The sequence below is a fragment of the Zootoca vivipara genome, chromosome 8 (assembly GCF_963506605.1).
Source record: "Zootoca vivipara chromosome 8, rZooViv1.1, whole genome shotgun sequence".
Lineage (NCBI taxonomy): Eukaryota > Metazoa > Chordata > Lepidosauria > Squamata > Lacertidae > Zootoca > Zootoca vivipara.
In genome coordinates this window covers 66,130,492-66,145,641 of record NC_083283.1, presented here as the reverse complement: position 1 = coordinate 66,145,641, position 15,150 = coordinate 66,130,492, and the positions used below count along the sequence as shown (strand labels likewise).

General features: G+C 42.9%; 1 protein-coding gene across 1 annotated transcript; it reads left to right on the top strand.

The window, feature by feature from the left end:
• The first annotated feature begins 1,469 nt into the window (after window positions 1-1,469).
• LOC118089974 (leukocyte elastase inhibitor-like) lies at window positions 1,470-14,423 on the top strand. Its single transcript, XM_035125204.2, has 8 exons — window positions 1,470-1,725; window positions 5,554-5,733; window positions 6,958-7,071; window positions 8,390-8,524; window positions 8,731-8,848; window positions 10,057-10,199; window positions 10,783-10,950; window positions 12,839-14,423. The coding sequence occupies exons 2-8, from the start codon at window positions 5,566-5,568 to the stop codon at window positions 13,241-13,243; spliced, it is 1,251 nt and encodes a 416-aa protein (XP_034981095.2). The 5' UTR covers window positions 1,470-1,725; window positions 5,554-5,565; the 3' UTR covers window positions 13,244-14,423.
• The last annotated feature ends 727 nt before the right edge of the window (window positions 14,424-15,150 follow it).

The following is a 15,150-nucleotide window of genomic DNA, read 5'->3' as shown; positions in this document are numbered from 1 at the left end:
CACCATGTGTGTGATGTGCGATGGGCCCCCTCAATCTTGGGGGCAACCTGGCACATCTGTTGAATGGATATTTGGGGGGGGTTACCTCTGAATTATGGTGCTGGAGGAGACTCTTGAGAGTCTCATGGACTGCAAGAAGATCAAACCTATCCATTCTGGAGGAAATCAACCGAGTGCTCACTGGAAGGAAAGATCGTGAAGCTGAGGCTCCAAAACTTTGGCCACATCATGAGAAGAGAAGACTCCCTGGAAAAGACCCTGATGTTGGAAAAGATGGAGGGCACAAGGAGAAGGGAACAACAGAGGACGAGATGGTTGGACAGTGTTCTCAAAGCTACCAACATGAGTTTGACCAAACTGCGGAAGACAGGAGTGCCTGGCGTGCTCTGGTCCATGGGGTCACGAAGAGTCGGACACGACTAAACAACAACAACCTCTGCAGGATTTGTATCAGAAGTCAGGTAGGATAGAGCTGCTAAGCTAGCTTTTTCAGCCGGAAGGTGAGTTCTGTTTCCTGGGAGGGGGTAAGCAGTTGTTGCTGCTGACTAGGAAAGGGAGGTGGTAGGTGGTGAGGAGGCCAGCACAGAACGAACACACTGACAGAGACAGCCCAATGCTACAGCTTTGCCCCTCCCCTTCCCAAGAAGATGCAGTGACTCACCTGTTGGGAGGTCAGGTGAGCACCACCACCCCATCAAACTGTCCCACTCAGTCCATGGATTTCTCTCTTTAGTATAAATAAAAATAAACATAAAAAATCCTTCCAGTAGCACCTTAGAGACCAACTAAGTTTGTCATAGGTATGAGCTTTCGTGTGCATGCACACTTCTTCAGATACACTGAAACAGAAGTAACCAGACGCTTATGTATAGTCAGAGAGTGGGTGTGGGGTGATGGGAATGGGTGATGGGCTGATAGGAGTGGTAAACCTGTTGATGACTGTTAACGACTGTTAATGACTGCAATTGGTCTTGCAGGAAAAAGCTGAGGTGCTAAAGAAAGCTTGATCATGTATAATGAGATAAGAATCCTATGTCTCTGTTCATACCAGGTCTCTCCATGGTTTTAAGCTTGGTAATGAGTTGCAATTCAGCAACTTCTCTTTCCAGTCTGTTTCTGAATTTTTTCTGTAATAAAACAGCTACTTTGAGATCTTGTATAGAATGTCCTGGGTGATTGAAGTGTTCTCCTACTGGTTTCTCTGTCTTGTGATTCCTGATGTCAGATTTATGTCCATTTATCTTTAGTATGTCTTTTTTATTTTCAGCTTTCTTTTTTCATGTGAGCATATGATCTGTGGGAAATATTTGTTGCATGTCTCAATATTTAATAGGTGACAAGTTCAAGAGATTTTCCACATAGTTCAAGAGATTTTCCACATTCCACAGAGGGGAGAAAACTGCTTTGAAAGCTCTTGCTCAAAGACTCAGTGATACATTGTGTATCAACCCCACAGCAGAGCAGTGAAAAGACACAGATATTTCTATGACCGTGATGTCATGCTTTCATTCTTTTTTTCTCTCTTTTTTTAGGTCACTGACTCTTGCCTAAGATGCTTCAATCATTCCATAGGATCACAGCCTTAGGGCAAATGTATATTGCATCACATCTACTGAGGAAAGTTTCACTGGGAGTGGTGAGAAATCCTATATAATCAGCCTCACTTGCACTTAGATTTACACTTGGGTGAAGAGAGTGCCTGCTGTAATAGCTGGGTTAAACGAGGTATGTAAAATTACAATTCTCATCTTTTCTCTGTTTTTGCTGAGGTTTATGCATGTCTTAAGATCAATCTGCGTCGGACAGAGTTTACAATCAAATCCGGTGCATATTTATCCGGAAGTAGATCCCACAGAGTTCAATGGGACTTACTCCCAAGTAAATATGCATAAGATTGCAGCAGTTCAACAGGGAACTTTAATAGAAACCACATCAAAATGTGCTCTATTAGAGATGAATAGGACCTAGAAGGCTAAGATTAGATCTAATGAGATTACATTACAACAGGGGGAGAGTTAAGTGGTGTTGATATTAGGAGAAAGTTCTTGACAGTAAGAGTGATTTGACAATGGCAAGAGTGATTTGACAATGGTGAGCTTTCCCTCCGTGAGTCTTTAAGTAGAGGGTGTATGGTCTATTTTCAGTCAGAAAAAGGCAGCAAGCCAAAGGTAATCTGCCTTTAGAAAGAGAAAATAGAATATATATGATACAATTGGGACCTTCAGCACAATGTACTCACTGACTTCTCCAGTCATGCCTTCCCCCATACCTTTCTTCCTTCTGCCTCTCACCTGGTTCCCCTCACAGGTAGTGAATCTTCCCTGCCCCCTGAGCAATCTCAGTTCCCGTTGGGATGTTTTGGGATTCCTACACCTGTAGCGATTTCCACTAAATAAGCTTTGCACTTCTGCAAGCTTGGGTTTTCTGCCAAGCCTGCTAGTACATATCTCTTGTATGTGGATGGTGTTTCATTTTGTTCTAGATAAGGTTGCATAGACACCTCGGAACTTTGGGATTATGAAGCCTCTGTGCCCAGACTCCTGAAGAAATGAACACACATAGAGGTCTAGGTGCATAGGCTTCCCCCACTCAGAGGTCCACACATGGATCATAGAATCATAGAGTTGGAATGCACCCAAGGGTCATCTAGTCCAACCCCCTGGATGTTGGGGTTCAGGGTGAGGGGGTCATATAGGAACATAGGAAAGTGGCCTTATACTGAGTCAGTATTGCCTATGCTGACTGGCAGCAGCTCTCGAGGGTTTTTCAGGGCAGAAATCATAGAATTGCAGAGTTGGAAGGGGCCACGAGCATCTTCTAGTCGAACCCCCTTCAATGCAGGAATATTTTGCCCAATGTGGGACTCGAACCCACGACTGTGAGATTAAGAGTCTCATGTTCGACTGATGGAGCTATCAAGAGGCTCTTCCCAGCCCTGCCTGGAGATTGTGGGGATTGAACCTGTGTCCTTCTCCATGCAAAGCAGATGCTCTCACTGATCCACACCCTAAACCTCATACAACCTCAGAAGCAGGGCCAACAGCACGTGGGCCTCCTTCGTTCCATTAGCCTATAACAGGGGCTATTCCCACAACCATCTTACAAGACTTAACCTGTGAAAGGTTGGGCAGAGTGCAATACAGTACATAGCTAGCTTAGTTGGGTGGAACTGAACTGTGAATGGCGAGACCTGTTGTTAGAAAACTATAAGGGGCGTGAGAGGCAAAACTAAACCTGACAGGACAAGAACAAGATGCTTCAAATGGATAGATAAGCCATGAAACAAAGGAATCTGCCAAGTACTATGGATGGCAACACTTCTTCCAAAGCGGCCCAGCTCAAAGTTCTCCAGGGCAAATTCTGCTGAGAGCTTGGGACAACCTGAGTTAAGTGTTTGTCAAGGAAGGAACTGTGGCAAGCTGCCTGGTGTTTACAAAAGTGCTAGGTTCAAGACGACATGTGTCCCAAGATGATTAAACCTAGGAAATGCTATCTTACGTTAACAGGAAGTATGTGGTAAGCAATTCTTTGCTTGACATATTCATACAAAGAACAGGACACGGTTTCCTGTGGGCTATGGTCAGAGGCGGATTTAGGGGAGCACAACTGGTTCAGTCACACTGGGTGCAGTCTCAAGGGCACTGCAGCAGGGATAGGCAGGCGGGTGCTGGGTTTTGGCATTGTACAGGGTGCCGCTGAAATTTGAGACCCCAAGGTCTGCCACTGCGGTGGTTTCCTAATCCTGTGGCACAATTGCATACCCTGCCTCACAGTCAGAGAAACACACATGGGGAGTAACCACATCATTCTAGTCATGATGGCCTTTTTCTGACCCCACTCTCTAACGCAGTCTGCATCTGTACACTAGCTGTGGGAATCGGAGGAGTGCTGTTGCACTCAGCTGCTGTCAGGAACGTAGCCTTCCCCCCAGAGCACAGCAGAAGAGTCAACTCAGAAATTAAGTGAGCAAGGGGCCGACTCTGCAGAGGAGAGCTGTGTGTAAGAGTTTAGAGAAGACAGCCCGGCCCTCCTCATTCCCAGGGAAGAAGCTATTAGCTACCAAGGAGAGGAAGAGTTGGAAGTCGGCCCGAGCATTGCCAGGCAACTAGCAGATAAGCCAGAGTCTGAGGCTGTGTCTTCTGGGAGTGAGGAGGAGACGGAGCAGCCGTTCAGTCCCCGTACTAGGAGGCAGAAAAAGCTCAGAGAATGACATAAGGGAAGAAGAAGAAAGGAGGGGTTTTGGCGTTCTTCCTGTTGGAAGGGATGGTGAGTCAGACTGAGCAGCAGCTATTAATGAGAGCATACAGGAGGCCATGCTCTGAATGTGTTTTTCTTGTAAATAAACTTGCATAAAACTGACGGAGAGTCGTTACTGCTTATCAGGCTGCTTGCTTGCCAGAGATTGTTATAGGTGCTGCTTGTGGGCTTCCCATAGGCACCTGGCTGATTACTGTGAGAACAGGATGTGGGACTAAGCTGGCAGGCCCAGAGGAACTCTAGAAACATCACCACTGTCTGGAAAGCATGGTCCTACCCTGAAACCTGACTTGACCGAGGAAAGAGAAGGGCCATCATTGAAAGGAGAATGCGTACCCAACTGTTCAGGGGAATGACTGGGAATAGTAATGGCATGAGCTTTCATTTATTATGCAGGAAAAGAACTGTACCCTGGGGTTTTAAAAGTTTTGGAAACACTAGTCCAACTCTTATTGCAGAGAGAATATGGACTTTCTAGCCACTGTATATTTTTCTCATCAAGATGGAATATTGGTAAGGTCATGATAGGGTTGCCATATTTCAAACAGTGACAGTTGTTGAGCTGTTTTGGAGACTTTGCAAAATAAGGCGTTTTGGACCTATTTTTTAAGGAAAATAGGCAAAAGCAACAGTGCCGACATGGGCTGCCATACGTTCAGATTTTCCAGACATTTTTGCAATTTCTGCCCAGACACTGCTTCCAACAGCAGTATTCCAGGTATGTCCGGGAAATATCTGCATATCCAGGTAGGGTTGAGATTCTGGAGATCCACTGCCAGCTTAGAGTACATAATACTGAGTGAGAGGGATTCTATATTCCTAGCACTTGTAAGCAGCCCTTCACCAAATCATGTGGTAACAGCCCTTGACAAAATGTCCCCATATGCAGGAGCATTTGGCATGCATTGTTCAAGTTGCATCCACGTATCATATGATGTAATTAAGAACAGAACAGACAAATGAACTATTTGCGACTCTCCTAAACCGAAAGCATGGTCTTTTTAATTTCTTAAGTCAGGATCAACATGCCATAATGAAAGACTTTTGGCAGAAGAAAGACTTCAAACCACATTACTAGTATCTACTGCTACAAAACTAACGCAAGACAGGCAGGAAGACAGTTTCTGTGGTCCAAATGACTGATGGCTTTTCCCGGACTGCTTATCTTTCAGGCCAGTTGCCTGATCATCAAAAGCTTCCAGAATTTCTTCAGTAGGAAAGAGGCATGCACAACGGTCCCTGGTGTACATGTAAACAGTTTTAAAGCTTATTCTCTCTCTCTCTCTCTCTAAATAGGTTTAAATAGCAATGGAGGAACTGAGTACAGCCAATGGTGGTTTTGCCATTGATTTTTTCAAACAAGTGTGCAAGGCTCAAAGCAACAAAAACATCCTATTCTCACCATGGAGTATCTCGTCTATTATGGCCACACTGTACCTTGGAGCCAAAGGCCGTACTGCAGAGCAGATAGCAGAGGTAAGCTTTGTGCTATTAATAACTTAAATCAGGGTTAGGGAACTGGGTGTGTGGCCAATGAGCTAGACTCTTATCTCTGCAGGCACCTGTGGGTCAAATTTGACAGTGGGTGAGATTATCTCCAGCTGCCAAGCACCTGATCTCACAATGACATCAGGTGACCCGTTGTGCAATGAAGGGATAAGAACCAAGTCCTACCCACCCCTCTAAAAAAGATGAGTACCTCCATTAACCAAAGGCCTGGGTAAACAGAAAAGTCTTAGCCCAGTGCCTAAAAACTGACAGAGATGGTGCCAGGTAGATCTCCCATTTCATAGATGGGGGGCCACCACTGAAAAGACCTGTTCTCATGTGGTCACCTTCCACACTTTTCTCATGTGGGGTGCACAGATTAAGACTGGGAATGGGGCGGTACCGGTATATATAAATTACACACAAGAGAAATAGCAACTCAACCTTGCTCCTGGCCCCTGGGATATAATGTCGTTTTCTCTATGCACTCTCAAGACCAGAGACCTAACTCAATCTACTTGCATAGTTTCTGGAGCTTGTAAATCCTACCAGCAATGTTGGATCCTGCTGTGCCTGGAATTGCATTGTCCTGCTTTGCACAGATTGCTAAGCCGTAGTTAACATTTGAGGCTGGGGAGAAATTAGATTCAGTTTGCATGTACAGGCAAATGTATGCACTTCAACTTTCCAGAGTAATACGAGAGCCAATATAAGAACACAATGATCCCTTGAAACTTGCACTCATCTGAATTTTGCGGTAAACTAATTAAACCATAGTGTTTACAGAAATGCACATTCTAGGTTAAGGTCTGCTTTAAAATGCATATATTAGTGAAAATAATACAGAAAGATACTTTATATTAAGAAAATTGCTTTGCAAAAATATGTATAATCGGCAAAATTGCATACAAGAATGGGTATATTGGAAGAAATTCACACAAAAGTTCTGGGGAATTTTCAGGCGAACCCTTTAAAAATGCAAACCAATACAGAAATGTGAACAGCTTAATTTGGAAAAATGAGACCACTGGAGATAAAGCTGAGGCATCTTTAACTTTTGGGAGGGTTCACTATGGTGAACATCAACTAACATTTATAAATCAACTTACAAACCACGGTTAATGAGTGCAATTGTAAGCACATGACTTTATACACCTCACGTAACAACTTTTTATTGCTTATGTTTTGCCTTGGGTTTGTTTTAAATTGCAGGTGCTTCACTTTAACAAATCTGGGAGAAGTGAGGCTGCCCACGCTATGAGACACCCACGAGGGTACTTCAAAATGGAGCAGCTATTGAATAACCCCTGCATCGCTATTCGGAAGGTAATTTTTGGAAAAAGCCCAAACTTCACCTATGATTAATGTATGCTTGCCAGGTTTTTGTTTTGTTTTTTACAGACTTTGGTGTTAACTTCTTTTCCAGCCTACTTTGTCCTAGTTCACTTGATGATTTGGAAAGAATGTCCTAGATGATACAAAGTTTTAGCTTTCAAAAAAACCCAACACTTTAAACCATCCAGTATGTGGACAAGCACAGAGAGAATAGTTATCAGTGTTATGTGGCAGAGCAACCATGACACGTCTCCCCTCCATATATATATATATATATAACCTGCAATGTACATTTATCACAGCAGCTTGAATATATGGATGTTTACTGGCAAGCAAGATTGTAAGAATTTACTCCCAACTAAGTGTGCATAGGGAAGCGGCTGTAGTCTCTTTTATCAACACTTCTTTGTTACTGGATGGAAATCTGGATGTCTTAAGAGTCAACAGGAATATAGGCTGCAAGAAAAGAACAGTGGAATTTAAGCATATATTCCCATTTATACCCATTGCAATTAATTTGACTTAGGCGTGCTTAATTCTCTCCGGATGTATCTTGTCATGGAGAAATCTAGATATGGGTATCTGGATATGCTTTTCTGGGATATATTCCAAGGGAAATAACTGGTACAGACCACATCCCAGTTCCATGTGGAAACTGAAAGAGGTATTAGCCTCCCCAGACAAACTTTGGAGAATTGATCTCTTCATCTTGTAGCTAAAAAAGAAAATATTAAGCGCCTTCACACAAGTGGAGCTGTTTGCATGTTAACACCCTATTCCAGCCGTGGTTCCTTGTTGCATCTGTTGTGGAGACAGGAGAATCTATCAATTTTGCTTTCTAATTTTTCCAATTTTTGATAAAGTTCTCCACACTTCTGCATCTGTTTGGGATTTTCATGAGTCCGCCTCATTGGCTCCTTCTCCTAACTCCTTCTCCTAACATACATCTTTTTAGATGTAGTTTTGCCTCTCACATCCTTTTTTTTTTGCAGGCAATTTCCCCTCACAGAATGCATCTTATATTATTTTTTACTAACATCTGGATTTTAGGCAAATTTATCGCTGCTATGAACATTTCTTTGGTTGAAGAAGTGCATCACAAAATCCAGAGAAGTGTGAGAATTTCAAATTCTGCCCTTCTGCCCACGGGAAAAGAAGGGGAAAGGGGAAAAGAGGCAAGATGTGTTGACAATGCAGGTTAATATGAATGTGTGGGGGTAAATGAGAGGTAATGGGGGACAAAACAAACTGCAATTAAGAGGTAATAGCTGAATGTGGGATTAATCAATGTTGTAATTCTCTGTTTAAGCCCCCTCCTGAAACATCAAGCAACATACATTCAAGATTCCTGGAACTTAGTCAAGAAATCAACAAACCTACAAAGCATTTTCTGCTTCGAAGTGTTAACCAGTTATATGGAGACAAATCGGTGCCTCTCCAAAAAGTGAGTGGAGCCTGTAGATGTGACCCTGGAATGAGAGCTGAGAATTTAATAAAAACATGTAATAACTGCCTATTACAACAATAGGGGTGTATTCAAAATTTAAATTTGCTTCTGTGGGTGTAGGATGATCTTAGTATCCTGTAAACGTTTGTTTCACTCTCCTTGGCATGGCTGCATTGCCTTAAGAGTATTGCTTTACCTTTAAGGAATTCATGTTGTCAATGAAGAAATACTATAATGCGGAGCCACAAACAGTGAACTTTCAAGAAGCCACGGAAGAAGTCAGAAAAGAGATCAATGCTTGGGTTGAACACCAGACAGAAGGTGAGCTCAAAATGGTTGCTCTGCTAAAGGCCTGGGTGATATATTGATATATCGCCCAGGATCGGTATGTGGGGGCAGAACGCAATGACAGCTTCACTCAGCGGTATATCGCTGGTGAAACCGTCACCGCTAGAGTCTTTCTGCCTCCAGCGCCCAGCGTGATGAGGGACAAACAAACGAGCCGGGAGCTGGAGGCAGAGGGACTCAAGAGCAGTGCCGGTTTCATCAGTGATATACCGCTGCTGAAACCGCCATTGCACTCTGCCCCAGAAGGGAGAGGATCAAGCTGAATCGGTGCCTACACAGCTTCTTCCTTCCTCCACTTCTTTAAGCTGCTTGGCTGAGGAGCGTGCAGCTGCCCTCGCCTCAGCCAAGCAGTTTTACGGAGCCACTGAGCCGCCACCAGTTCGCAAGAGCCAGTGGCGGGATGTGGGCTCTGTTAAAGTGCTCCCCCTCCCCAGCTGAGAGATCCCTGACCCCACTCCTGCTTGCATGCGAGTAGAAGTGGGATCGGGGCTGCTCAGCTGGGAAGCACGAAGCCGATATAGTCCAGCAAAACAGCACTCTCCCACTTGTGTTCTTGCTGGGTTTTTAAAATCTGGAGTTAGTATATAGTCAACATGACTAAAAGCCACTGATAGCTTTTTGCTCCATAAAGCTGTCTAATCCCCGTTCAAAGCCACCACTAGTGACTAAGGATGGAGAAACGATTTGTTCCGGTTCAAATTTAAAGGCAAACCCATTTAAATTTGCATCTCTCGAAACAACAGGCGAACCAAAAATACCCATCCTTCAAAAGCCACACGTCTCTGAATTTTGCAGGGCAGTTCGCCAGTAATTATTGTTATTATTTATTGATTCATATACCAGTAACTTGCCAAAAACGCTTCTAAGTGGTTTACAAGTATAAAGCCAATTACAAAACTATATCCGCTAGTAATTAATAAAACAATTCAAGTACGTACAAATATGAATATATTTACATTAAAACATATTAGTGAAATAGAAAACGTATTATTTTAGTGGGAAATGTTGTGCAAAAATGTATATATTTAGCAAACCATTAGAAAGATGGGTTGGGGCAAGTCCACAGAAAGTTTTAAGGTAAAGTCACATTTCTTGTTATCTAAAAAAAACTACACTTTTTCAGATGTGTACAGCTGACAAAACATACGACTTCTTTCTCTCTCCTTCTTCTCCCAAACAAGGTAAAATACAGAATCTGTTGGATGAGGGGTCTATCAATTCGCTTACCGAGCTGATCTTAGTAAATGCACTGTACTTCAGAGGAAACTGGGCAAAGACATTTAAGAAAAAAGACACAACAGAGCAGCCCTTCAGACTTAACAAGGTAAATAATTTCATACTGCTTAATAAAAAGAGGTAATAAGGCACTTCAACCGCCACTACCATGTCCACTACCATGCCTATGATGCCTATGATGGTATCATGTACCTCAGGGGTGGCCACCTCCCAAGAGACTCTGATCTACTCACAGAGTTTAAAACTGGGAGTGATCTACCCCCTTTTGGGGGGTTCAGGTCAAAGCTGTTGAGTTTTTTTTAAAGGAAGGGAAGCCCTGTTTGGGGGGGTTTAGGTCAAACTTGTTGAGCTTCTTTTAGGAGGGAGGGAGGCCCATTTTTGTTTAGGGCTTCAGGTCATAGTTCAGCTTTTTTTAGGGAGGAGGAAAATTTGGGTGAGCTTTTTTTTAGGGGTGCCAGTGACCTAGCAGTGATCTACCACAGACATCCAGTGATCTACTGGTAGATCACAATCTACCTGTTGGACATGCCTGATGTACCTTGTTCTGCACTGTAAAGTAATGTAAGGGAGAGAGATCTCTTCTCCAAATAGCATACATAACATGCATTTTTTCCAGTTCCCCCATGAAGTTTAAGGCTCATGGACATGAAAACATATTTGTCATATTGCAGCAAACAAGTAAGCCGGTGAAGATGATGTTCCAGCACGATAACTTCAATTGGAACTACATAAAAGAAGTGAAGACTCAGATTCTTGAGCTCCAATATGTCAACAATGAGCTCAGCATGTTTATACTCCTCCCTGATGACATCGCTGATGACACCACTGGCCTGGAAATGGTAAAGAAAAGAAGCACTATTTAGAATATTTTAAAAGGGGGGTTGTCCGTTCTTTTTTATTCCAGTTATTCACTGTGTGTGTGTGTAGACTGTGTTTCTTTTGGCATACAGTGGTTCCTCGGTTTATGAACACAATTGGTTCCGGAAGTCTGTTCATAAACTGAAGCGTTCATAAACTGAAGTGAACTTTCCCATTGAAAGTAATGGAAAGTGAATTAATCTGTTCCAGATGGGTCCGTGGCGTTCGTAAACCGAAAATTCATAAACCGAGGTGTTCGTAAACCGAGGTTCCACTGTATTTTGTAGAAAAATGACTGAAAGATATAGGTTTGGAACTCTGTCTCGATTGAAAATGGCACTTGATGTATTGAAAATTCCTGTTATACAAAACCCAAGAACATTGAGAGAAAAAGTTGCCTTTCGAAGGATTTGCAAAGGAGTGTTTTCATAACATTCAAGGACCATTTCTACACATCTAAAGTTGTTGGGTGGATATGGGTGTTGCACGCTGATTTCTCAACAGACGTTCATGTTTGGCCCAAGAATACAGATTTCGTGTAATCATTTCGGCAGCCTCTGTGGTGTGGAGAAAGTTGATGGGGAAACCTCCACCCATATTACTTGAATCTGGGGAATCCAATGAATCAGAATACTGGAAGATTTGGGACAGACAAAAGGAACACATCTGTGCATAGTGCATTACACAGGATGTACTGACAGCCACCAACTTGGATGGCTTTAAAAGATGATTGAATTAATTCATGGGAGATAAGGCAACCAGTAGCTAGTAGCCATGCTAGTTATGCACTACCACCACATTTGGAGGCACTATTCCCATTGAAAACAAGTTGTTGGGAATTACAGGTGGGCGGGGTGCTGTTGTGCTCATTTCCTACTTTCAGGCTCCCCATAGACATTTGATTAGCCACTGTGAGAACAGGATTCTAGACTAGATGGGCCCTTCTTAGGTTCTTGTGGTGAAGTGGATACAGTACCTGTTTTGAACTTAGGAGTTCAAGTTCAAACCCCTAATCAGAGAGTTACGATCCCTAGAGTGTTTTAACAATCAATGCCTCTACCTAGAGAAGTGTGTGAAGTTTTTGCAGGTTATCCCATTGTACAACATACAGCTCTCCAGCCAACCTCTTTCCCCTTCTTAATGCAAAAGCTCTTTGCTTCTTCAAATTATCTGGAGCAACTATACTAAAATGCCACTCCTTGGCATTATACAGAGTACCTCTGTTTTTTAACGTCTCCATTGGCGAACGTTTCGGTTTCCAAACGCCGTAAACCTGGAAGTAAATGCTTTGGTTTTCAAACACTTTTTGGAAGTCGAACATGCCACACAGCTTCCGTTTTGAGTTTTCCTTATTGAGTTTTCCATTTTGAGGCTTCTGTATTGAGTTTTCGGTTTTTGAATGTTTTGGAACTCGAATGGTCTTCCGGAATGGATTACGTTTGAAAACCGAGGTACCACTGTATTCATTTGGGCTTGTTCAAGTATTAGCCTCTCATCTGAATTAGTCATATCCTGCTTTAATAACCCCGTAGATCTTTGTAGATGAACAAATTTGTAGATGAAAATCCTGTTCTGTTTCACCTCTTTTTTCCCCCAGACACGTATTTTTCATCTTGTGATATACTGTGTTGACTGTTGAAAACCTTTGACATTGTACTCAGTGCTAGAAGAATGCATTGCATCATAGCTGAAAGGATCTGTAAACTAGCCTGGACTTCAAAAAATAATAATACTTGTAGTATTTGCTGTTCATCAATCAGTTTTGTGTATACTCTCCAAAACTCTGACATCCAAACACAGCTGTACATTTAGAATTTAGAAAACCTGGATAACTTTTAATTGATTGTTTCATGTTCTTTGTGTCTGCAGCTAGAAAAGAAATTGACTTATGAGGCCTTATCCAAGTGGACCAGCCCAGAAGAAATGGAAGAAATTGAAGCAAATGTGTATCTTCCTAGGACCCAGTTAGAAGATCACTATGAGCTAAAGGCAGCTTTGACCAGCATGGGGATAACAGACGCCTTCACTGTAGGCCAAGCCAATTTCACTGGAATGTCTGAAAAAAGCAACCTGATTTTGTCCCATGTTTTCCACAAGTGCTTTGTTGACATTAACGAAGAGGGCACAGAGGCGGCTGCTTCGACAGGCGCTACTATAGATGGACGAAGTACCGCGGGTGCAACTTTGTTTGCAGCTGACCACCCTTTCCTCTTTTTCATCCGGCATAATGAAACCAAAAACATCCTCTTCTGGGGCAGATTCTGTGGCCCTTAAAGTATTTCAGCTTTCTCTTAGCAAACAGGAAGGATCTTGTGGCGGCAGGAATGTGGCACAACAGAGGCACCGTTTCCCGAAGTTATGTCTAAATATGGTGTTCTCGCCTGTCTTTCCTTTATGCTTGCATGGGGAGTGCGTGTGGCCACAGCTGACGTGCTCAGCAAGAAGTCAACTCACTCTCAAACCGTGCATAAAAGAGTCTCTAGGGTACTTGTGTGTTTTTTTGCTGTGTCTCTTTCTAAATTGCATTGTTTGGTATACACAAGGTCTTAATGCAATCCTTTTCAACAATAGTCTTGCTGATGGGAGAAAAATAAAAACTAGTCCGTGGCTGTCAGTGGACCTGCACCCTAGTAATTGTATATTTTTTAAATTTTATTTTATTAAATTTGGGTACCACCTTTCATCTGAAGATCTCAGGGCGGTTCATAGCATAAAAATACAAGATAAAAGAACACAAAGCATAGGAGCCAACTCATTGGGGCTGAGGGGTCTTCAGCCCCCCCCATAAAATATTTGAGGGGGCTGCCCCCCAAGTTAAAGAGCATTGCCATTCAAATGGAGTGCATGTGATTATGTGGGGCAGGGCTTACCTGCCCCCAATATTTTATTCAAGTTGGCACCCCTGACACAAGGTACATAAAAACAAACAAACCAATAACCCCCCTTTCCTAAAAACTCGGCTACATTAATAAAGAAACAACAAATTGAAGCAGTTTAATCTCACTGTAAACAAGTGGTACAGTGACAATAAAGTATCTCTATTTCTATTGAATGTGCTATAAACATGCAACACCAGGTGGTGCCAGAGAGCAGGAAATTTTTATATACGATTTTCCATAGGTTTTTCCCCCTTTTGTTATCTAAGTATCTCATTTCTGACTTATTTATAGCATTTCCCCACCTCCCCCGGTGTAGACCCACCCACGTTACAGGATATTAATCTGCTAAACACCTGGTTGAAAAGGAATGTTTTCACCTCACGCCTAAAGGTGTACAATGCAGGTGCCAGGCAATATATTTATTGCATTCATGTATAAATGTTGCATTAAATACCATAAATGTGGGGTTGTAATTTATATTGCACATGACGATCACTTGTTATTTTTTTCCCATGTTGCAATGTGTGTGTGTACATATAGAGAAACAGAATGTGTAATATAGCAAATAAAATTAATTTTACTACACCATCAGGAATGCAGAATGTTTCATGTCTGGTAGACGCGGGAATTGAAACAAAATAGTAGATCCGAATGGCAGGTTGGTACTGGAGATGAGCCTTGCCACTTTTCAGCTAAGTCATGCCTGAAAGGAGGATAGTGTAGAAGAGGGAGATGAAACCACAACACGCCAATGAAAACTGCATCCCTCCTCTTCCCTTCCTTTCAGTTCGGCTCTTGGGAAACATTGTTGGTTGAACCCTTGCCTAACTCCATATGTGTTACAAACCAAGTGAAGTTGAGCCTGGTTCTCCTTTTCACGCAAGATTCAGAAACGCCAGACCAATTTGCGATATAAACCACCACAGTACACAGAAGTGCCAACTTGCGCCAAAGATCGAGGGGGCTGGGTGATGTCACCCACATGGCGTGCAACATGCAATGTCACATGATGTTTCGGGAGAAGCCAGGAGCTGAATGCAGAGGCCGAGGGTTCTTCCTCTCTCATGCTATGCAGCCTTCCACAGCAGGAGGTGGAGCCAGTCACTGAAGTCACGCTCAACTCAGCTTCCTCTGGCCCGACAGTAGGGAACATTGGGGGGCAGCCCCCCAAATTATTGGGGGGGGGATGCACCAGCAAGGAAATAGCATGCAAGGTTTGAATAGCAGGGCACCATTTTCCATGCAGCAAATAAGAGTTCTATGAGATTCCAAAGCTTGCTATCCTATTCCGACATTTGATCC

What these genes read in the sequence shown, in the direction of transcription:
- LOC118089974 (XM_035125204.2), top strand. Translation starts at nt 5,566, where the DNA reads ATGGAGGAACTGAGTACAGCCAATGGTGGTTTTGCCATTGATTTTTTC. An exon ending in AGCCCTTCAGACTTAACAAG is followed by an intron (nt 10,200 to 10,782) that starts GTAAATAATTTC and finishes GTCATATTGCAG; the next exon opens with CAAACAAGTAAGCCGGTGAA. An exon ending in ACACCACTGGCCTGGAAATG is followed by an intron (nt 10,951 to 12,838) that starts GTAAAGAAAAGA and finishes TTGTGTCTGCAG; the next exon opens with CTAGAAAAGAAATTGACTTA.